Here is a 22,497-nt window from a genome sequence, read left to right as displayed (position 1 = left end):
ATTTTTTTCCCTCCTTTGTTTTCAAAAGTACTTTCTTAATTCTGGTTGACTCAGAAAGTTTTTCACTTCAAAGTTGTTTTACTAAGACAAACCAGTTCTGCTGAAGACACAAACAATCTGTGCTGTTACTCAGCAGCATGGAGTATGCACTCATTTAACAAACCTAAGTTTTTTAAAATATATAAACCTATATATTACAGATAGACTTGGAAAGAATATTAAAACCCCAAGTTTACTGCAAGTAGGAAACTTGGAACCATTATGGTTCTAGTGTGTTTTAATTGCAATGCTGGGAATACAACTGAAAATCAGTCTTGCATTTCATTCGAAGACAGAGGTTGATAAATATTGTACATTTTGGTTTTTCTTTTAGCACACCTTTATTCTGAAAGACAATGACAAAGAGAAATACAGGATGTGGTAATGTCAGTCTTCTGGAGCACCAATTCCTGGCTGCTGATTAGGTGCTGAACCATGACACCAGGAAATTACTTCTGCTGCTTGTGTGTCCCTAAGAAGAACGGGAAGCTGCACGCTAGTGCCCAGGACCTGCAGCTCGCTGACTGGCACTTGCACGATGCGCCGAACACAAACTGTTGAGACCCTGGGTTTTCCCGTTCTGACGGGCGGCGCGGAGCTGGGTGCGAGGCTCTGGCGGTACCGAGCGCTGCCGCCGTGCCCGTCACGTTCCGGGCCCCGGAGCGGATCGCTCCCGCTCGGCCCGGGGACCGAGGGGCACCAAGGCTGGAACAGGCGGGGATCGAGGGGGGGAACGAGACGGGACCGAAGGAGGGAGCGAGGCCCGGCCGGCTCCGCCGCGCCTGTCGGGTGCCGCGGTTGCCCGGTAACCGCAAACGCGGCCGCTGCGGCTGCGGCGGCTTTGTGGCCTCAGCACCCGCTGAACGCGCTCCTGGCCCGCTGGTCGCAGCCTGAGCGTGTGCGGGCGGCCACACTGCGCCAGTGGCCAAGTGAATTGTTGTCAGAGCTTTGGTCTCTGAGGGCGAGAACTGAACTCGCAGTTTGGTTTCTGCGAGGGAATAATGAACTTGCAGAGCTTTGCTCTCTGCGAGGGAGTCCCGAATTCCATTTGAAGGTAAAGATTGACTAAAATTGTACTTTTTGGTTTTGTCACATCTGTGCTCTGAAAAAGAATGCCGAAGGGAAATACAGGATGTGATAATGCCAGTCTTGGGGTGCAGCAGTTCAGTGGCATGTAACTGAACAGTGGCTGAGTGAATGAGCAATATGTGGTCTACTGATTGGGCTTTATTTTCACTGAAGAAATCCAACCTTTCCTAAGTATACTAATCTCTACATTCTTTTCCCTGTAGTGATTACTTAAACTGCTTAAAGGTGGATGAGTTCTGTTCAAGTTTCAGTGGGTTGTTATGATCTGGCTATCAAAGTTATTAAGGAGTTGCCTCTGAATTAAGGTGCAAATGAGACCGTATGCCAAAGTAAATAGTCTGAATTTTATGTAACAGTAAATGTGAGGAAGAGAGAGAGAAAGAAATGGAAAAAGAGGGGGTTGGGGATGGAGGTGGGGATTGGGAAGGGAAGGAGAAAGAGAGTGATAGAAACAGATTAAGTAGAAAATATCACCCTTCCGTGGATCCCACTGACATACCATTAAATGTTCTGGTCTTTTCCATGGTGAAGTCTCACAAAACACAAGACTCCAATGGATTAATACAGACTTGGGCAATATGGGACTGCCCAGGTATCTACCTGAGGAGGGGCAAGTGTCTTCTGCTACTATCAAATAATACAAAATCTTTAGAACTAGTATATCTCAAGTCTGCCATGAGCTGGGCTCTGGATTTTCAGATCTGTTGTGTTACTTTGCATCCCATGCAGTCATCTGGTGCAAGGCCTCAGGCGTGGGTCTGGGGGCACTTTGGTGGGCTATGACACCCCCTCAGCTGCCCCCGTGGGAACGTCCTCTGGATGTGGTCTCGTGGGAGTGGGGAGTTTTAGAGCCAAGCCAGTTTGTGTGAGGGAGGATGGGTGTCCACTGCCTATTGCCAGAGGTTACACCACACCCAAAATTTCCTCCTTCTCCCTCTCTTGATGGGAGGTTTGTGTGCAAACCTGGCCTCAGCAGAGGAGCCTGTGGCTATGACTTCCCCCCCCCCCCCACAAACTCAGAGCTGATTTTCAGGACAGCTGCTGGGTTTGGCTTTGTTTTAGATGCATTTTTCTCCCTCAGCCTTGTTTAGGTCTCCCCAGACCTGAAATAATAGGACAATAGTGTCACCTTTATCTTGGCTTAAGTTCCCTTAGGCAGCTTAACTCACAGTCCAAAGTTCCAGTCAGGAGGCATTTTCAGTGAGGGGTGGGCTTTGGTGGTCACAGCTGCTTTATACAGTTTTGTCACCTAAAGCAAAAAGTATTTTATAACAATATTTAAGCCATTAGCCATAACATTCCAGTCTCTCACAAGTCCTGTGAGGAGCAGCTGAGAGAGCAGGGGGTGTTTAACATAAGAGGAGGTCCGCTCTTGCTATTTTAAAGTAATATTCAAGCTACAGTTTTGTCTGTCCTGTCATTAATGTTCAGATTTTTAGCTCCAGGTTTCAGTATGATCCATCTTTGAATTGCACAACATAGTCATATAGTTAAAATAAAGTCCAACTAGAGGCCTAACAATACTAGTTACTTATGCCAAACAAGCACTTAGCTACTTTCAAATAATACAAAAATTTTAGCACCAGTATATCCTTTGAGTCTGCCATGAATTGTGTTCTGGGTTTTCTGAGTTTCATTGTTGCTCCTTCCAGTTTTGTTGAGGCATTGTCGTTCATCTGCGACATCCTGCCTCCACAATGGCTTCTGCATCCCCGAAAAAGACATCGACACCTCGTCTTCTGTCCAGGGAAAGATTGAAGTCTATTACTGTAAGTACCCACTGGAGCTGTGTTGAGGCTGGAAACCCCCCTCATGTCCCTCCTCTCCCTGCCCTGCCTGTTGTGCAGCAGCACTGTGAAGCTGCAGAACCCCTCCCCACCTCTCTGTGCCGTGTTCCTGTGGCTGGGGGCTGTCCTGGTGCAGTAGGGAACACTGAGTGTTGCTTCAGGGACAGTCCAGCATCCTGCCTGGCTGTGCCACTGTGGTCAAGTAAATCCGGGTTCAGCCAGTGTAAAGGTGAAGCCCCAAGCGTGTGCTTTTTTCCCTTTCCCTTTGTCACAGTAATTCCTTCTGCCAAGCTGGACACTCACCTGTGCTGCTCTGACCAACCTGCTCCTGGGCATGTGAAGGGAGGGGGGGGGAAAGCTCAAACTCTGCCCAAAGCCTTGAGAGGCACAGCTGGTCCCAGCTAGAATAGGTTCCACACCAGCTGGTCTCGCTCATCTCCTGTGTGGGACACAGATCCAGCCCTGCAGACAGCAGAGGAGGAGTCAGGGCCACAGAGGTCCCTTGGCTGTCTGGAGCTGTCTTGACTGAAGATGCCCCACTGCTGAGGCTGTGTCAAGGAGATCCTTTTGGTTTCTTCTGTGGAGGGGTCTGTGAGCCAAGCAGGAGAACACAAGTGCTGATTAACAGAGAGAACTAAAACTTGGACACATTCCTGTGCACCTCCCTCTTGGTACAACTTTGCTTTCTTGTGTCTCTTGGACTCACCCAGCGGTGTTCTCTCCTTGCTGTGAGTTTTGAGTGTTGTGCAGGGATGGAGTTAGGGGAGTTCTGAGAGCTCCTCCCCACTCTCTGAAAAGGTCACTGCCTCAGTCCAATGACACAAAAGAGGAAACAGGTGCCCAAAGAGCAGAAATCCCCAAACATGTCACATCTAATCACAGAGAAGCTAATGGCACAGAGCCATGTGGTTGAAGTATGTTGGAGCATTGCACTCTGGATGCTGAATTTGCTGATGCTAAGTATTTCAGCAGGTAACTGCCAGGGCTTGCAGAACTGTCCTAGGTGATGAGATCGCAAATTATTCATTAGTAGCAAGTGACCAAGAAAAGCCTCTAGGAACAAGGGCATTTCTCAGGCTCTAGCTGGTGTTTTTTTCGCCTTTCAGCTGACCCCCTCTACCTTACTAAAGGAGGAGTTTTTCAAGAGGAAGGAGCATGCCAGTACTGGAGGGAGTTTTCTGCCCAAAATTCACCCATTGGTGGATGTGGCTAAGACTGATCAAAAGGTAGCCTTTTCCTGCTCTTTTCTATTCTGTTTGATGCAAAGTTTGAAGAGGGTGTGTGCTTGTGACAGGCTTGTCTCCAGCAAAATACCTCAGTGTCCAGGTCCTGCTGTCATTGCAAACTGCTGGAAGTGGGGGACTTGGAGTCCTGATCTGCACTAAGCCAACACAAATAACCTCTGCTGAAGCTGCTGGGGTTTGCTGGAGTGTAGCTGCCATTGCTAAAACAAAGGGGGGAAGGCTGGGGACACAAAGACACAAAATTGCCATTTGCCATTCTCCTGCTGAAATAGCCACCTCTTGCTTTGGTGTGGTCACCATCAAATGCTTGGGGTCATAGGATTCCCTCCAGAGTGGCAGTGTTGGCCTTTGAAGGCCGAGGACCTGCAGTAATTCCTTCAGATTTAACAAAACTTAATGTGTTAATGTTTTGGGTTGGAACAATGTGTTGGGACCCTGATGGGGTGTTTGATTTTGCAGGCTGTCAGATGTACAGGGGACTCCCCCTGGGCAGAGGCGATGGATGTGCTTTATCTGGATCAGTGCCTACATAGAGAGGTGTGTTTAAAGCTGCCTTTCTTGCAGGACTGGCTCAGTATAAAGCACTGTCCAAACAGGTAGGTGACCAAGGTGGGCTGTTGAGCAGGAAATTGGCAGCAAGAGGCATGTAATACATGGGTTAAGGATTGCCCTGGAGAGGGGCCTTAGGAGCACCTCAGAGAGGGGCACAACTAAGGGAAAAGTGTGCTGCAGCCACTCCCTTCAGCAGATTGTGTCTGCTGTGAAGGCACACAGGAGACCTGCTTGTGTCTCTGCACTGACAGCAGTGTGGCTGGAGAAGGCAGACAAAGCAGGGGAGAGTTTTCTCAAAGCTATGTCTGCTCCAGAAGCATTTGCTGCTGTTGTGGCATTCCAGATGTGCCACATTGGTATTAAATAAGATAGCAATAATAGATTACAAGAAACCACTTTTACTCTTACCCAAGTTGCTTAGAAAAGAAGTGAACCTTATTTCTCATTCAGCATTCACCTTATTTGTCTTTTTCCCAACTTCTGTGTTACTTTATTTTTGCCTTTACCTCTGTTAGAAATGTACTAACGCTTAAATTCAATTAAAAGGGAACAAAAGCATAGAAGCAAAAGAAAACTGTTTATTAGTAATGATTCAGCTGAGCCAGGTGTGTCTCCCTCTCCCCTGAGACAAACACACCCTCAAGGAAAATGGCAATCGTTCTATACCCTTTATACCCAGCTGGGGCAGTCCCTGTCTCCTTTGCCATTGGATGGGTACTGGGGAACTCACATTCTCTCCCGACTGACAGCTTTTCTGTCCCCTCCCCTCTCATCCTACTTCCATTTGGTCAGGTCTTCAAGCCCATCCCTCTCCCAGCTCACCGCAACACCCAACAAACCAACCTGAACAAACAATCAAAACAACACAGAAAACCAAAATTTTTCATTCTTGAACTCAATAACCTTTTTGCTTCAGCAAAATTTCACCTCATCTCTCACATCTCCTCTGGTACTGTTCTGTATTTAATGATGTCTAAGTTCTAGATCAAAAAAGATAGTTGCAGTTGTGTGGGCCTTGGTTTCCCTGTCTCAGAGTAAAGGACATCCCAAAATTGTTTCCCATGGAGCCTGATCTAAATTCCTGGGTTTTACTTACTCCATGAGTGCTCAGTCAGTGCCCCAGACCTGTGTGATCACATGGGCACAGAGCTGTGTGTTAGGTAAGTGCTGCCTGGCATTCTGGAGAGGAAACCTGGAGAAATACATGCCAAAAGAGCAGCTTGGCTTGAGCCTGCTCTATGTGGCCCAGCAGCTCTTGATCAGTTCAGAGTGGAGGTGGGTGAGCTACTGTTTCCCCAGTGTGTCCTGGGCACACCCAGAGTGTGTACTTCAGTGGGGATCAGTGTAAAATTCTCCTTCATGAACCTTCCTCCCAGCAGCTGAACCTCTCCCTGCTCTCTCTTGCCTCCAGTTGTTGCCAGTTGCCCCGAAAGAGACCTTTATTCAGGTTTCCCCACCAGAGATGGTATTTCAGAAATTCGTCGCTCATAAGGTCTCGGACGTGGTACTGTCTCTCATAAACAAGGACAAGGTAAGTGCTGGGACGTGGAGCTTTAACACTGTGCTGAAAGAGGAGAGTGGTGTAATTCCCATAGTGTACAGCAAAGTGAGTTGTCTGCTGCAGCACATCCAGAAGAAAATGTCTCAGCACCTTTGTTCTGCAAGATGGTGGGAATCTTCCTGGGGAATTTTGGCATACTTTGATGGTTGATTGTTGCAGTGGGCGATGGCGAGGTACTGCAACTTTCTGAAGGCATCTCCAGTAGTGGAATAGAGTCACTTCAGTGGCACAGGCTTATTCATGGGGGAAGAATCACACCTGCTGGATAACTCATGCAACAGACAAAGGAGAGACAGGAAGCGTCTTTGTGCAGGGTTCCACAAGGCAGATTTATTCCAGCACAGGTGAAGGGCTCAGGGGCTAAGGCAGTGAAACATCCAGGTTTAAATATGGGGAATGAGGGGGCAGAGCAGAACATCAGGGCCAGTGGGCTGAGGGCTCAGGGGTGGTACAAAGGTGGGACAAAGTGTGATAGTCAGTAGGGTAAAAGGGGGTGGGACATTGCAGCAAAATGGGGCCAATGGGTAAGCTGGGAAGGGAGAACATTCCAGGGAGCATATGAGGGGAGGGGAAAAGAGGTGGAGAAGGCCAGTGGGCCAGCCAGGGAAATACAACTGGGATGCATTAACATAAAACTGCAAAGGACTGTGGGGAGAAGTTGTTCTCCATGCTCTAACGTCCCTCTCACAACTTAGGGCCTTTCTCTCCAGAACATGGAAATTGCTGACTCTTGGGCAGGCTCCAGGGCCTCCACAGTTGATGATATCTATCCCAAAGGAGTGTCCTCTTGAAAGCTCTGCATTGATAGGGATGTTTAGAACTGTACAGTTTTTACCTGCTTGCATGCTTCATCTTGAGTGTATACCACATCCTGTGTCTCCTTGGCTAATCTGGGTTCCTAGGAGGACTCTCTGCCTCTGTCAGCCTGTTTGGCTTCCTTTGTGCAGCTCACAGTCAAAGCTAAGAGGCTGAGTCTTCTCCACTTTATGCTGGAATCACTTACCGTTAATGGCATTGGCACTGCAGGAAATGTGTTCTGAAACAGCCCTGGAATCAGACTGATGTAGCAGAGGCAGCAGGAGGCCTTTAGGTGCCACTTCAGGCTCCTGCTAAGCTTCATCCAGCTCTGCTCAGGTTTTCCAAAAACAACATGGTACTCTGCTTTTCCTTTGGAGAAACCACAGCACATCCAAAGCCATGTGCTCCTGGAGGTTTTCATCTTCACCTGAAGAAATTGTGATTGTTTTGCAGTTTCCCAAGATAGTTGAGAGGGAAAAGGCTGAAAAATGTCAGCAGTTGTGTTCCACTGTAAAGAGGAAAACTGAGAAACTGAGACCATTTGAATTTCAGTAGTGGAAACATTTTCTTAAATGAGGCTTGTGCCAAGAGTGGTCCAGTGGGAAGACAGAAGAGAGTCAAAATCATCTGGGTTAGACTTTTTGAGAGCATGTTGGTGCTCAGAGGTTGATATCTGTGTGCTGGAAAATGCATGTTTGCTGTGTCTGTGTATCCCAAAGGGTAGAACCTGTCCTCCTGGCTGCAGGCAGGAATGCCCAGCAGCCCAGCCTGCCTGCACAGGCAGCAAGAACCCCCAGAGAGCCAAGACTGGCTTTTAATACTGGAACCACACTGTGAACCAGTGCTCCTCCAGACAGAAAATGCCTTTGAAGCCCATAGTCGATAGGGACAGCCTGTCTGTGTTTTTGTCACTTTAGGCAAACTGATTGCTCTCATTGTCTTATGATTATTCCTTGCTGCTTCATTGCCCATTTAAATTCTCTTTGCCAGCTCCTTGTTTTAGGGATTGTCTTGCTGTGTTCCTTCTTTTGCTTTTCAGGTTTGCTTTTATTCCCAGTAAGACCACAGTGTTTGGTCTCTTCTCTTGCTGGTCTGCCTGCATGGCCATATCCCCAGAAATGCCTTACCCAAACCTGATCTACTAGAAGAGAATTTCTTCCTTCCCCCAGAATAATGTGCTGTTTTGCTTTCCAGTAGCACATCCCCCCTCTGGAACACGACAGCATGGCTGTGTGCAGGCAGAAGCCAGCAGGTATTTTGGCCTTGTTGAAGATGCAGATCACTTGCTTCAGGAGCTCTGTCTCCATCCTGTTGGTGCTGACCTGCTCGGCCCTTCCTTCCCACCAGGCATTGCCCTACTGCCCCTGGCCAAAATGCTGCACCCAGACAGAAGGGATTCAAGTTCACCCTTGTGAATTATGTGCCTGTACCTCCACAGCTGCAAGTGCTTTGGAAAAGGGGTCAGGGAAGGATGTCACCAGGGCACGGACAGGTCTCCTCTTGTCCTGTTTCCACAAGTGGCAAAAACATCATTTTATGTCTTTCCTGCAGTTTCCTCAGCTGGTGCAGGTCTACATGGAGAGATCACCTTATTTCGAGCTGTTGTGCCCCAATGATGCATACCACATCATCCCACCAGGCACATCTTCCCATGTGCGCATCCGCTTCACCCCCGACGAGACCAAGGTGAGACTGGAGGAGCCAAAACACAGAATTATCTCCAATGCCATTGTTTTCCCTGCACTCTGGGTACGGCCCACTCCATGCTGTGAGCTTGGCTCCAGGCTGGGGACAGGCAGCCTGCAGCCAGTCACACCTTGGCATGTGCTGTCAGGCACTGCAGCCAGGCCTGACGGGCTCTGCCTGCCCTCCTTGCACATTGCTGAGCATTCCCGAGGGAAGATGCACAGGGAGCAGTCTGAAAATAGCAGAGGGGTGTTGATAGATGTTCAGCCATCTCTTGGTACAGTGGAAAGGGTTTAATTATATGGAAAACAGTAGCGGAACAAAGAGGTCAGAGAGCTTTCCTCCTTCCTGACTGGAAACGGCTTCCCTGCCTCACCCTGGGCTGGAGCAAAGATGGTGCTTTTTCACACCCTCTGTTCTCCAGTCTTGCAGCTGTGCTGTCCCAGAGCACAAATGACCATGACACAGCTGCAAGGCCAGGCCAGAGCATGTGCTATTCCTGTGAGCCCAGCCTGGCACAGGCACACTGAGCTCTAGGGGCCCTTAGTCAGCAGCAGGTTGCTGAGCTGCAGGGGACTTGGACACCTGCCTGAAAGAGCTCGTGTAGCACAGGTACAACCTGCAGGCAGACCTGTGACCCCAGAGCCTGTGGCGGTGACACTGCTGTGGCTGTGTCTTCATGCCTGTCACTGTGGTTGCTCTGTTAACTGGAACCCATTCCATGCCAAGCATGCTTTTGTGTGGAGGTTTGAATACCAGTGCTGAGGCCCTGGCAAGTCTGATCTCAGCGCTGTGATCTGGAGGCTTGTTCATGCAGAAGGGTTTAGGACATGGCATGGAAGGGAGGAGGGAAAAAAAGAGAGGCTCTTTCCAACAGCATCCTGCTACCTCTTAACACTGTTCTTCTCCTGACTTGGTTGGAGAGGCAAAGTTAGAGTGGAGTTCTGAGCCAAGTGATGTTTCTACATCAGGCCAGAGGTGCAGGAGTTCTTTGGATACAGCTGTTTTCTCATCTTCCTTTTGCTGCTTAGAGTCAGTTTAACACTTTATCCTACTCTCAAATAGCGGGGATAGAAACCTAAAGAGGAATGTCCTGTGTTCCCTAGCTCCGTGTTCCTTAGAAGGGATTTAGGAATTATTTAACATCATTAAAATTTAGAATAAAAATTACAGTAGCCTAGGGCAGTTCTCTGTATGACCCAAGTGACACAAGAGATAGGTTTTGCAAAGTGCACTGGTGCCTTTAAAATGTGACAGTTTAGTACAACTTAGTGTTCATTTTGTAGTGGAATAGGTAAATTGATGCCCTTGAAGGATTATAGGAACTGTTGTTTTTGTTTTTTTCTGCCATGGGGATGGCACTAAATGCCCTGTGCTGAGACAGTTTCTTTTCCTGCAGGATTATTCCCACGAACTCATCTGTCTCACTGCAAGGGACAGGATAGTTGTGCCAATTCGGGCCATTGCTGCCCAAGCTATCCTCCTGGACTTCCCTGACCAGCTGGACTTCTCAGAGTGCCCAGTCAAGTACAGCAGCCAGAAGACTCTGCTGGTTCGCAATGTTGGTAACGTGGAAGCTCATTACCAGCTGAGCACCCAGAGGTGAGGCAGCTCATCTGTCCTTGTGCAAAACACCTGTGGGTGATAGCAGAGCTGGTAAAGAGCAACAAAAGAACCAGAGCATGGGAGCTGCTGCCCTGCAGCCCTGGTTGGACATGTGGGGTTTGCTGGTGCTTCTCATGTTTTATGCAGGATGCAGCCTTTGAGCTTTGTGTGTCCCAAATTTCCTGGAGGCTGCTGGAACATGTTAGTAGCTGGCTTGCACTCTCCTGGGCACAATCAACTTCTGAAATGGTTACTCAGCACTGTCAGCCAAACAGACCTGTTCTCTGGGAGACCACAGGCACGTGGCTTTCCTGTGGTCCCTGCATCAAATGCCCAACATGAGCTGTGTTGCAGGCAGCCAGTGCAGGTCCTGTCACTAAAAGCTGATCTGATTTCCCTTGTCAGCTGAGGGCATCAGTCAACTCTTCTGTTCTATGACAAACCTTTGCAAGCCAGTTTAAAATTTCAAACAGATGATTTCAATCTCTGAATAAGGTCATGCCCCCTTTCATTGAGATTTCTTTTTAAACACTCTGAAGTTTCTGTGTTTCTGCTGATTTTTCATTTTGGTTTGTGTTAAATGTTTGCTCAAAGATCCTGAATTCTTCATTGGGAACTTTAATAAAGGGCAAGCTCCTCTCATGTCTATCAATATACCACATGCCCATAGGTACATGCACAGGTGTATAGGAAATAGGAGATATTTAGTGAATATGTGAAAAGCATTTGGACTGATTCAGAAGATAAAATTATAGAATGACTTTTGCTGGAGGGGACCTCTGGAAATCATCTGAGCAGAAACACTGTTCAAAGCAAGACTGGTGTCTGGGGATTGCAAGGTTCCATTGGGAGATCTGAATCTGTCTTTAGATGCCATACAAGAAAACAAGCATAAAAATGGACCTAGTTAAAAAGCAGAAGAAAACGACCTATTGAAACCCCCTCCATACCTTATCTTTTCTGCCTGTTGGGTGCAGTAGTGATTCACTGAAAGGGTAGATCTAACAGGATAAGACTATGTTAAGGAACAGCTCACAGTCAGCAGATAAAAGCCAAAAATTTAGCCTGTCAGCCCCATCTATTGCTAGTGGTTTTCTTCTGGTTGGTAGAGTGTCAGGATGTCTTCTTCACAGCTCTTCTATCTGTGGGCTCAGGGAACAGGCTCAGCTTAGTGATGTTGGCTGAAATTCAGATGAGTTAAGTTTAACTGCAGAGCTTGTGTCCTTGGGTCTTGGGGAGCCAGGTCTATGTGAGAGATGACTGCTACAGCACTAACAGGGGAGTCTGCTGGGTACAGCCTGGGGTGGGATGTAGGAGTTGCAGGGGCTGATTTGCACTCAGTTTTTCAGTCCTGACAACTGAGTCCTGAACTTGGCTGTATCCTCTTCTCTTGATCATTTGAAAATAAGAAGATCCCCTCCTTCTCAGGCAACCCTTGAAGTCACCCCCAGGATTGTTATTCCCATCCTGCCATCTGAGGGCATGTAACATGGGGCAGGACTGGGGATGGAATGGAATGGAATGGAATGGAATGGAATGGAATGGAATGGAATGGAATGGAATGGAATGGAATGGAATGGAATGGAATGGAATGGAATGGAATGGATGGCTGAAGAGTGGCCAGGGATTCCCTTAACTGGCAGCTTCTCTGTTCTGGCAAAAGAATATGTCCTGTGCCTTGCCCACACCAAGCCCCAGCAGAGACCTGCAGCAGTCTTGGCATCACTCCTGGGGCAGATGCAGGAGCACGTACAGTAATCCAGCTCTGGGGCTGGTGGGGTCTTGTCTTCCCTCCCCTCTTTCCAAAGTCTCTCTTCCAGCACATGAACAGTGCTGGCCCAAGGCTTCTCCCTCAGCCAGTAGTGATGTTCTCACTGGTGGTAATGGGAACAGCTCAGGCCCATAACTGCAGCAATAGGTCCTTAATAAGCACAACCTGAAGCAAGTTCATCAGCTGTCACTGCCCACATGAATAAAGTTCAGCGTGCCAGATGTTCTCCTTATTTTTGCATGTGATGCATGCATCACCAAACTCCCCAGAACACACTCTTAAGTGACAGATTGACCACCAACAAATCACCGAGGCCAGGAACTTTTGTTTCCTCAGTGGGGCTGCAGAAGAGCACAAAGCCCAGTAGCTGCTGGGCAGAAGCACATTTCACCTGAGCTGTCCCTGAGCGTCAAAATATAGAGTCTTGTGTTTGTCAGGCAAGAGCTGTTGACCTGGTGACCAATCCTGATTGCTCCTGTTAAATCCAAAGTGCACCAACATATCTGCATAATTATTTCCAACACATTGCACAGAGTTTGTCTCGTGGGCCAAACAAACAGTTACCAGCCTGGATGACAACCTAGAGTCCCAGACTGCATTGCTGGTAAATACACAGAAACCTCCTGTTCTGCTTCCTGATGTGCTCCTGCTAACACTGCTGCATTTAGCTCTGATTGTATCCTTCACACTGTAAATGGCATCCTCCTTTTGGGTCTTGTTTCCATGTCACTGTATTGCTCTAATCTGCATTTGCACTTTTTCAGAGTTTTGATTGCTCCTTTTCTTAGAGCAACTTTCATTGAAATGATGATAAAATGTGCTCTTTTTAGGCTAAATTGGGATGTCTTCAAGGTAAAATAAACCAAAGAATCACACTGCAAATTCAACAGAAACTATTCCTTGCTCTTCAAGGAAAAGTTCCTTCTCCTTGTCTGATTCCTAGGCTGTAATCTCACAGGACAGGTAGTGCCCTAACATTTGCATCTCTTGAGATGAGGTTTATAGGCAGCAGGAAAAGGGAAATTCCTGAGGCAGTCGGTGTCAAGTTGTGCATGCAAATAGCTCGTAACCTTCTCTGTGCTTTTCACAAACCATTCTCTGATGGGATTGCTGGCAATTGGACCCTTGAGTCTCATTGCAGAGGGCTGGGTGCAGAGTATGGGGGAGATGAGGTCATTTTATCCCACAGGATCTTCTGAGGGCTGGATCTCCTCAGAAGTGGGTCAGTAGCTGTTCCTGATCCTGTCTGTTCTGTCTGTCTTCTGTTGACTGTGATCTGTCTGCTCCCTGATTGCCCAAGTGAGCTGAAGTGACCTGCACTGCAGAAGGAGTATCATCCCCAGATGTGGCCCTGAGTCCTGATCCCTGTCTTTGTGTTGCAGTCCTTTCTGCGTGGTTCCAGACAGGGGAACTCTGGCCGCTGGTGACACCATGCAGGTGACAGTGGGATTTCACCCGCTGACGGTCGGTGACCATTCCGGGTCCCTGGTAGTGTGCTGCAACACAGGTGAGTGCTGGGCACTGCATGGGGCACGGGACAGTTCTCCACCATCACTCCCTGTTGTCCCATCCCCCTCGATTCTCTCTAGTTGTACCACCACCCCTGTTACAGCTTTACCCCAAAGAAATCTTGAGAACTCATTGGTGTTTAGGGGGTTGATAAAGTGGATCCTCTCTTAACAGGGCAAAGATTTTTGGAATCCTGTTTTGCTGGGAGTTGCTGAGTGGAGGAAGGAGGAACCCTGATTCTCCACTATTGTGTGGCTATGCCTGGGTGCAGTTAAATTATTTTATTGTTGGGCAGTGCTGTATGTGAGGTGTGAAGTCTCCAGCACAGTCTCTCCAATGCAATGTATTTCTTGCACACCTCTGTCCCGTATGCTGCTTCTCCATTGGCTTGTTACAGACCCTTTTTCTGTGTTGCCCTCTACACATATATTTAGTTTCTGTCTAATAACGTTTCCAGGCCCTCGAGTTCCTGTTTGGTGATAAATCAAGACAATTTTTTTCCTCATCCCCTTTTCCCAGGCAATTCATGCTGTTGCAAACCTCTCGTATCTATCTCCCATTTGATTTATAGACTGAGAAATCCCATTCAGTCTTAATATAGAAGCTGCTCTGTTCTTAGTAATCTTTTTTTTGTCTCCTTTTTATTTAATTTGAAATGCTCCAGCTTGGTTTTTGAGATCAGAGCAATACAAAATATTTCAAGACTGATGTGGCTGTGGGTTTGGACAGGGAGATGATGATGGTGATTTTCATGGTGTTCATTTTGTAGAGGTTTGTCATCTTGCAGAGCCGGGCTGGTTGTGTTTCCTCATCTGTGTCCCCTCCTGCTGTGGGCTGTCACTTCACTGGTTCCTCTGGGCCTCCTTTTTCTGCCTACATGCCCCCAGGCATATTTGCTTGTCAGCAGCAAGGGGTCCAAGGGATCAGGAGAGACAGGAGTCTCGTGGGATGCCCAGGGGAGACCCTGGGCAAGGCAGGACTGAACAAGGCTCCTCAGCATCACGTGGAGGGCTTTGATGCAGAAATCCTGGTGATCTGAGTGGGTCACCTGAGCACATCTGCCCAATCTCCTGTACGTACTGTCACCTTGGGGCCAAACCTCTATCAACACAGTGAGAAATAAGGTGTTTGAGGAGGTGCCCAGGACATCCTCATGCTATAAACGCAGAGCTGTCAGGATGCGATAAATGTACTGATCCATCCATTTTAACTCATTCAGCTAAAAACTGTGACACTTCCTTCTGCAACCTGTGGTTTGTTCTGCTCCTTGTGCTTCCATCAGCAACTGAGCTGAGCAAAGACTCCTCTTTGCTTTGTTCCAGGTGAAAAAAGCATCTACACAAAACTTCACGGAGAAGCTGTAGATGTCAACGTTGGGTTGAGCACCAATTCCGTGGAGGTTGAGAACACTTTCATCACCACATCAAGCTACACAACCGTGTTCATCGAAAACAGGAGTAACATCACAGCCCACTTCCAGTGGAAGACTTTTCCTACTGAGGAAGATGAGAATGAAGAGAAGAGAAGGTTGGTTTGAAAGATGCATTTCTTTCAAGTGAGATACATGGGCCAAGACTAAAACTAACATGGCCTCAGGGGGGTGTTGGTGTTTTTGAATGGTTTAGGCCAAGTAAACTATCCCTGGCATTAGGATGTGTGTCTTGGGCTTCAGGAGCTCAGCACTCAGCATTCCAGTTCCATTTATACTCCAGCTAAGGATAGCATTTTGGGAAGGAAAGGTTGATTGCAATGACTGGATTTCCTGAAGTTCTAATTGGGATTTTGCCTCTCTAATCTTCTTCCTACATGACCTGGCAACATCCTTAAACATTTCCTGAGTTGCCAGCCCCTCTTTCCAAAGGTGATACACCCACCTATTTTTTTTTCTCCTTAGTTCCTTCAAAAGTCCCTTGCCCCCATCCAGGCTGGTTGTGTTCCCTGTCAACTTATCTTTCAGCACACAGGGACAGTCTGTTCCTGTGCCTTCAAGACTTCTTTCTTGAAGTATGTCTATCCTTCCTGGACCCCTTTGCTTTTAAGGGCTGTTTCTCAAGGTACTCTCCAAACCCGTCTCTTGAACAGGCTGAAGTCTGCCCTCCAGAAGTCCAGAGTGGAAGTTTAGTTGATGCCCCTCCTTGTTTCACTGAATATTGAGAACTCTATTATTTCACAGCCACTGTACACCAGATAGTGGTGAGCAGATGAAGTTCATTAGTTCTTAGGGAATCTCCTGCTGATATCCAGTACCTGGGTCCCAGGGAGGCAGCAGACTTCCCTGTGGAATGGATCTGGTCAATACACAGGGCCCTTAGTTCCCCTTACAGGGGAGTCACCCACTACCACTACCCTTCTTTTCTTCTTAATACTTGAGGCTGTGATCTGTCTGACAGACAAAGTGCAACTGAGGCACTCTCCAGACAGAATTTTTTCTTTAATGTCATTTGCCTGACCCTCTGGATGCAGGGCCTCATACCTATTCTGTCAGGGCACTGGGTAGATGATAGGGGTCAGGATGGAATTTTATTACCTCTCCAGTAGAGAGCCATTTCCATTCCCCACTGTCTCCTAGGTCTCTTCCTTCTGCCTGATTGCAAGAAGGGCAAGGCTCCTCTGACTCCTGCTGAGCTTCTCTCAGGGTTGGAAGGGTGTAACTCCACCAGCTAATTTCTGTTTCACTCTCCCTGATGCTCCTCAGCCTTTGCACTTCCTCCTTAAGCTCCGCCACCAGACAGAGCAGATCATTCACCTGCTGACACTGCACGCAGGTGTCTTTTGCACTATCCTCTGATATTAACACCAGGCTCAGACCCTCCTTGCAGCCAGGGGCTGGACAGCTGAGTCCTTCCTGGGGGGTTCTGTTTGAGTTAGTACACTCTTGCTGGCAGCAGCAGCAATGGATTTTGATCATTTGTAAAACATTGCTGGGGAGGAAAAAAAAAAACAAAAAGAAGAAAGAAAATTAAGGCAATCACCTCACAGCCAGTCAAAAGACATAACCCACTACACAAGAAGGGTTGATGGCTGCACTCTTTCTGCTCAGCTTGCTTGCGTGAACTGCAGTGCAGAAACTGAAACAGCGCTGTGCAAACTGCCATGCCAAAACTGCCATGTAAAAACTATCATGCCTAAACTGCCATGCCAAAAAACTGCCATGCCTAAAACTGCCATGCCCAAATTGCCATGGCAAGCCCCAGCTTTCTTTGAGCCAGGTCCCAGGTCGCTTGCACTCCCCAGAGCCATTTTAAATCACTTGCAAAGGACCAGGAGATGGACCCTTCCCCACCTGAATGGCTGGCAAAAGGGTCCTTTAGTGCCCTGGGCTTCTTGGTTTTCCACTCTTCTCTATCAACTTACACAGTGTCTGACTTCCATACAAGCTCTCTGTGTTAAAAGAAAATCCCATTACCTTCTCTGGCTACTTCCCTGGGTTGTTTATTTCCATTTTTTCCCACTTGCTTGCCTCAGCCTGGACCCCAGGTGATCCACATTTCCCTCTGAAGCAACTAGGTTTTCCCAGAGTAAACTTCAACCTGGTTTTGGTTTTGTGGGTTTTTTTCCAATTACATCTGTTTTCATGCCAATTTGTGTTCTAGACTGTCACCAGGACATTTTATTCTTCCTTACTTCCAGTCTTAGGGATGGTTTTATCTCCAAGGCCACTGTACTGCTGTCAGAGAAGCTTTTGAGATCTCAGAGCAGAGAGGTTGTTTTCATGAGAGGAGATAGTGCAGGATCCTTTCCCTCTTAGGACATATCTACCACCATGCACTGGGATGGGAACTCAAAAAGCTCTGAGATAATGAAAGGATCTCTCCAGGAGTTTGCTGTCTCCCTCTTGCACAACAAAGTCCTTCCCCCTCTCAGAGCGTCTGTTTTCATCCATATAAAACCTTGAATGTCACTGAAGGGGTTCGGTGTCTGAATTAATCGATTTCCTTTGGAATTGCTCTGGGATGATCTTGTGAAAGACAGAGTAGGGAACAGGCCAGGTCCAAAATGGAAGAAACAAAGAGTGATGCTGGTAACACGTAGCTGCAACCCAGCGTTGTCTCCCCTTCCCAGGGAAGTCCTGCAGTGGGTGCTCTGTGATCTTTATCTGCCTTCCCTGAGCAGCTCAGGGGTAGGAAAAGCCAGTTGAGGTGCCTGGTGGATTCTCCCTCAGTTTTGGCAGAGGCTTTGAGGCAGGAGGTTCTTCTGAGGGATGCTGGCTTTCCAAAACTCTCCTGAGCTTGCAAACGTGGAGTAAAACTACCTGCTGTGCCAGTGAACGAGTTGTCCTCTGATCCATTTAGGACCCTCCATGGCTTGGGGTCAGTGCTTGCTGGGGAGCTGCTGCTGCTCCTCCCCAAGTGCTTTGCCCTTCTGCACTCACACTTCTGTCTGCAAATATGTGGTTTATTAAATGATCTGCTGGTTTTGTCTCTCCCTGTGGCTGCAGGAAGTGCTATTTTCTGCGGCCATGGAATGAGCTGTGGCTGGAAAGCTTCATGGAGGATAAAAAAATAGAGCAGAAGAAGGGCTATTGTGAAGATAAAGCTGCCCTCATGAGCCATATGGTCCAGGAGAAGATGGCAAAGGTGCAAGAAGACCCCATGCTGTTCTCTGATGACATTTTTTCCATTGAGCCAATGGTAAGTGATAGCTGAGAACCTAATTTTCCTCCTCTTTCTCCTCCTTCTCCTCCTCTTCCTCCACCCACCCACCCTCCCCATCCTCCTGGATGCCAATGTACTCACTCAGCAGATCCTCAGCTGGCTCCATGTGCTGGGAAGAAAGACATCAAGTCTCTGGTGCTGCTGCAGAGTTCGCTGCTAAAAGCATTTCTGCCCTGCAGGCTCAAGGCAGGGCTGGGAGCCTGACAAAGCTGAGCTCTGCTGTCAGAGCTCCAGCTCAAGGGCACTTCAGTGAGTGTCCTTGCACTGTCCACAGGGACCAGTTTGTGTAGGTAGGGGCTCCCCTGTATGTGGTGTGCAGGGTTTAGCAGAGGGTGTTGGAGCTCTGCCAGTTCACATCTTGACCTGAAGCATGCAATGGTTTGCTGGAAAAAGGAGGCCAAATTCAGCCCTAGGTTAATCCTAGAAATGCCAATCCCTTCCTGCATCCATGACTTGCACTATTTCTGAGTCTCCCTTCCAGTGTCATCTGTGAGCCTGGACTCAAGGCTGGAAGGTTTAAATGGGCCTTTTGAGTTCTCTTGCACACAGGGACAGTAGACCTTTTATTTTCTGTCTATGCAAGCAAACCCCCACCTCCTCCCATCAACCAGAGCCCTGATTCTGAGTATTGGTATTGTGAGACGTGATGAATGCCTGGTGTCTGCACAGTGCAAAATCCCTTCTCATCTTGGAGTAAACCCTAGAATAATCTCAACCTCTGCTTTCTTTCAAAACACATTAAACTACTATTTTTATTTCCAAGGAAGGGGATCTTGGTCTCTTCTTGAGAAGAGCCACCACTGCACAATGGCAGTTCCACACTGCTGTAGCTGACAGCAGCATGATGTGACCAAGAGCTTGTGTCAGAGCAGTAGGATTGCTGTGGAGAGTGGGAGCTGATCAGCTGAGCATGAAGAGCTTCCAGCAGTGTGCTGAGCTGGGTTTGGAGTGTTTCCTTGGGCTCCTTGTGTTGTTCATTCATCATTGATGCTCTAAATAAGGGTTTACAGGACTGAGGTTGAAAACAAGAAATGTGAAGTTTGAAGATTAACGTTTTGCTGTCTCTTTGTGCCTTAGGAGGGAGAAATTGGGCCGAACTGTTGCGCCAAAATCAAGGTGACCTTTAAACCTCTAGAAGCACTGGAGTATCGAAGTGTGGCTTACTGCAACATCTCAGGTACAGCTCCTTTCCCCTGCTTGTCTGACCCACAGTGAAGCCATGGTGCAAGCCTGAGCCCACTGGGCTCCCCTGTAACTGCTGGGAAGAGTCCCTGCTCAGCAAGGCAGAGCTGGCACATTCCCACTGGCCCTGCAGCTTCCAGGGAGTCTCTCGTGCAAGGCCAGGGCTCAGAACACCTGTGTCTGGATTACTGATCCCAGAACAAGCCAGGCAGTACAGGGAGACGTTTTCATGCCATGTCTTTGCCAGCATTTCCACAAAGGCCAAAGAGCTACAGAGCAGAACAGCTTTAGTGAACCAGCGCTAAGCCCCTCTAGACCACTGACCTCCAGGATGGGTCCATTTGACATGGATCCATCATCAGGCAGTAGGAGCTGAGTTAGAAATGTGCTCCCTGCCCCTGGATCACATCCCACTGCCCAGACACCAGCAGACCAGAGGTGGCCGAGTCCTGCTGAGCCCAGGGTGTTGGTAGAAGGACCACCCTTGGCCAGCAGCTTCTTCTCTCCCTGTGTGAGAATTGTCACCTTGCAGCTCTGTGGAAATAGAACATGGTACTGAGTTTCAGAAGTTGAGGACTTCGGCAACAAAGTCATGTGCTACTGGGCCAGGTAGTTGGGCAATTGCCAAACTCTTTATGAGCTTTATGCCTTCATTGAATGGATTTCAAAGCTCCTCTAAGTGAATGGGAATGAAACCATAGAATCATAATATATTAAGGATGGAATGGACCTTAAATATTCTCTAGTGTCAAGGCCCTTACCATGGGCAGGGACACCTCCCACTAGACCAGGTAGATCCAAGCCCCATCCAGCCTGGCTTTGAATACTTTGGGCTGGAACCTCCACAGCTCCCCTGGGGAACCCGCTCCAGTGTCTCACCCCCCTCACAGTAAAAAATTTCTTCCTAACATCTAACCTAAATTTCCTTTCTTTCAATTTATACCCATTACTACTTGGCCTGTCACAAGACATCAAAGATGTTTTAAACTCAAACTGGTGGCTAAAATTGGAAATCAGCCCAAGGAATGGCTTAGAAATTGGAAGTCAGAGATATCCTGAGGGAAGGGTCCGTATCTTCTCCTGGAACATCAGGAGCTGGTCCCATGCAGCTCAGAGTCTGGGACTAGCAGTAAGGCAGCCTGGAAAACACAGAATAACAGAGAGAATTATTGTACTGAAATGGACATTTCTCCCCAGGCCGAGAGAGCAGGCTGCCCCTGCGCCTCAGAGGGGAAGGCCAAGAACTTTTGGTTGAATTCAGCTATCATACACTGAACGTTGGGAAGATTTTAGTCGACACCCCCCACGTCTATGAGGTGAGCAGCAGGGCTTGGGATGGATCCTGATGGCTCCTGAGGCAGCAGCAAACCTGGTGGACCTGTGGAATACCTGGCAACCTGGGCAGTTGTGAGCAGGGAATATTTGATGTACTGGTCAAATCTGGGGGGGGGTCAGGAAGGTGTGTCTGTTGTTCATGAAACCCCAGTTCCTGCTGTTGGGCAGCCTTCCTTGGGGATCAGCTGAGAGGCTTCCTGAAAAACAACCCCCTGGCATATGAAACCAACACTGGGTCAAAAAGCTGCACGTTCAGAGGCTTTTGTGGCAGCTCCAGACACAAGGCACCTTTGTACTGAGATGTTCAGAAGCAGCTGGAATAAACTGGCTACGTTTGAGCTTCGGTCCATTGCAAACAGTTTTCAGTCAAGTGTCTCCTGCTTATTCCTGGAAGTGACAGGAAAGTCATCCAGCCTGCTGGCTCAGTACTGGCCCTTACAAAGGGCTTGGGAGTTCTTCCCTTGCTGACCAGTCCTTCACTATACTTCAGCCTTGGTGCATCTCTGGCTCTGGAAAGAGAAGAGTGTTCCTAGGAATAAAGCAAAGGATTTTTCTACCTATTTGCTTCCCCTGCAATAGTGTCAAGTTTGTTAAAAAATAAAATCAGAGAGAGCAACTGAAAGAGGTAGAAAATGAGGCACTACATCATGCCAGACACTTTCAAAGCTTGGCTGTGGAAGGGAAAGACATTCTGATCTTTCCTACCAAAAGATGGTGCTGTCTATGCATTTTGATGCCTCATTTTCAATGTATTGTTTTCATGATATGGGACAAGGTGAATGAGTAGATGGTACTGCTGGAGTTGTGCTAACTGGGCCAGCAGCAGCAGCTCTGTGGTGAGTCACTGTGCAGCTGCAATCACCCCATGCTGCTCTCAGGGCCAGGTCTGAATGAGCTTGCTGATGCTGACCAGAGGTGGACTGCTCTGTGTCCATGGGATAGCCCCAGAGTGACTCTGGTTATGTGGAGTTACCACTGCTTTGCATGAAAACCCAAAGGCAGAACTCGTCCTGTTGTATTTTTTTTTTTTTTTATTTCTGACATTCAGCAGCACAAAGCATCTTCTGCTGCTTTTTCTGGGTGTTAATCATGTCATTAGACAATAATTCACACGAAGGGAAGATTGCACATGTATTTCCATTTTGCTTTTCTGCTGCTGCAGGTGAAACTGATTAACCATGCAGCTGTTGATGCTCCCTTCACCTATATCCCCTCAACCTCAACCGTGGGCTACTGCTTCAAGTTTGCACCTGAGGAGGGCATCATTGCACCAGGTGGGATCCAGACCATCCAAATCTCCTTCAGTGCCACTGTACTGGGGAGGTTTGAGGAAGAATTCCAGTTCAGTGTGGCTGGATCTCCTACGCCTGCAATCCTGACAATCAAGTAAGGACTTTGGGAGCTTACTGGGCCCATCTGTAGCTGACTCTGGGACATCCCCCACCTACCTCATTTTGTGGTGGAGCAGAGAAAAAAGGCATTGCCTGAGGTCTTAATCTTGGCTCTGGTTCTGGCATCCCTTTAATGTGGGGGTGCCTGCTGCCCTGTGTGGCTACCTGGGAGCTGGAGTGACTACTCCCTGTAGGGATGTCTCCTGCTTAGGCTGTGGCAGGCAGTGGGATGGATCAGCTTTGGGCAGTACTGCTCTGGGATGTCCCACCTGAACACCCAGCAAGGCCCCAGG

The 22,497-nt window shown here is 48.1% G+C and overlaps 1 protein-coding gene across 1 annotated transcript in view; it reads left to right on the top strand.

The window, feature by feature from the left end:
- Nucleotides 1–577: 577 nt before the first annotated feature.
- LOC134048140 (hydrocephalus-inducing protein homolog) overlaps nucleotides 578–22,497 on the top strand; it is a 70,742-nt gene continuing 48,822 nt past the window's right edge. The window contains exons 1-11 of the mRNA XM_062499739.1: nucleotides 578–1,093; nucleotides 4,022–4,141; nucleotides 6,123–6,242; nucleotides 8,622–8,756; nucleotides 10,156–10,358; nucleotides 13,515–13,643; nucleotides 14,974–15,168; nucleotides 18,080–18,272; nucleotides 19,374–19,473; nucleotides 20,676–20,794; nucleotides 21,976–22,199. Coding sequence (XP_062355723.1) covers nucleotides 578–1,093; nucleotides 4,022–4,141; nucleotides 6,123–6,242; nucleotides 8,622–8,756; nucleotides 10,156–10,358; nucleotides 13,515–13,643; nucleotides 14,974–15,168; nucleotides 18,080–18,272; nucleotides 19,374–19,473; nucleotides 20,676–20,794; nucleotides 21,976–22,199 — 2,054 coding nt within the window. The remainder of the gene's footprint in view (nucleotides 1,094–4,021; nucleotides 4,142–6,122; nucleotides 6,243–8,621; nucleotides 8,757–10,155; nucleotides 10,359–13,514; nucleotides 13,644–14,973; nucleotides 15,169–18,079; nucleotides 18,273–19,373; nucleotides 19,474–20,675; nucleotides 20,795–21,975; nucleotides 22,200–22,497) is intronic.

This window comes from Cinclus cinclus, chromosome 11 (genome assembly GCF_963662255.1).
Source record: "Cinclus cinclus chromosome 11, bCinCin1.1, whole genome shotgun sequence".
Lineage (NCBI taxonomy): Eukaryota > Metazoa > Chordata > Aves > Passeriformes > Cinclidae > Cinclus > Cinclus cinclus.
The sequence above is the reverse complement of the archived record's forward strand: the minus strand, read 5'-3'. Positions and strand labels throughout refer to the sequence as shown.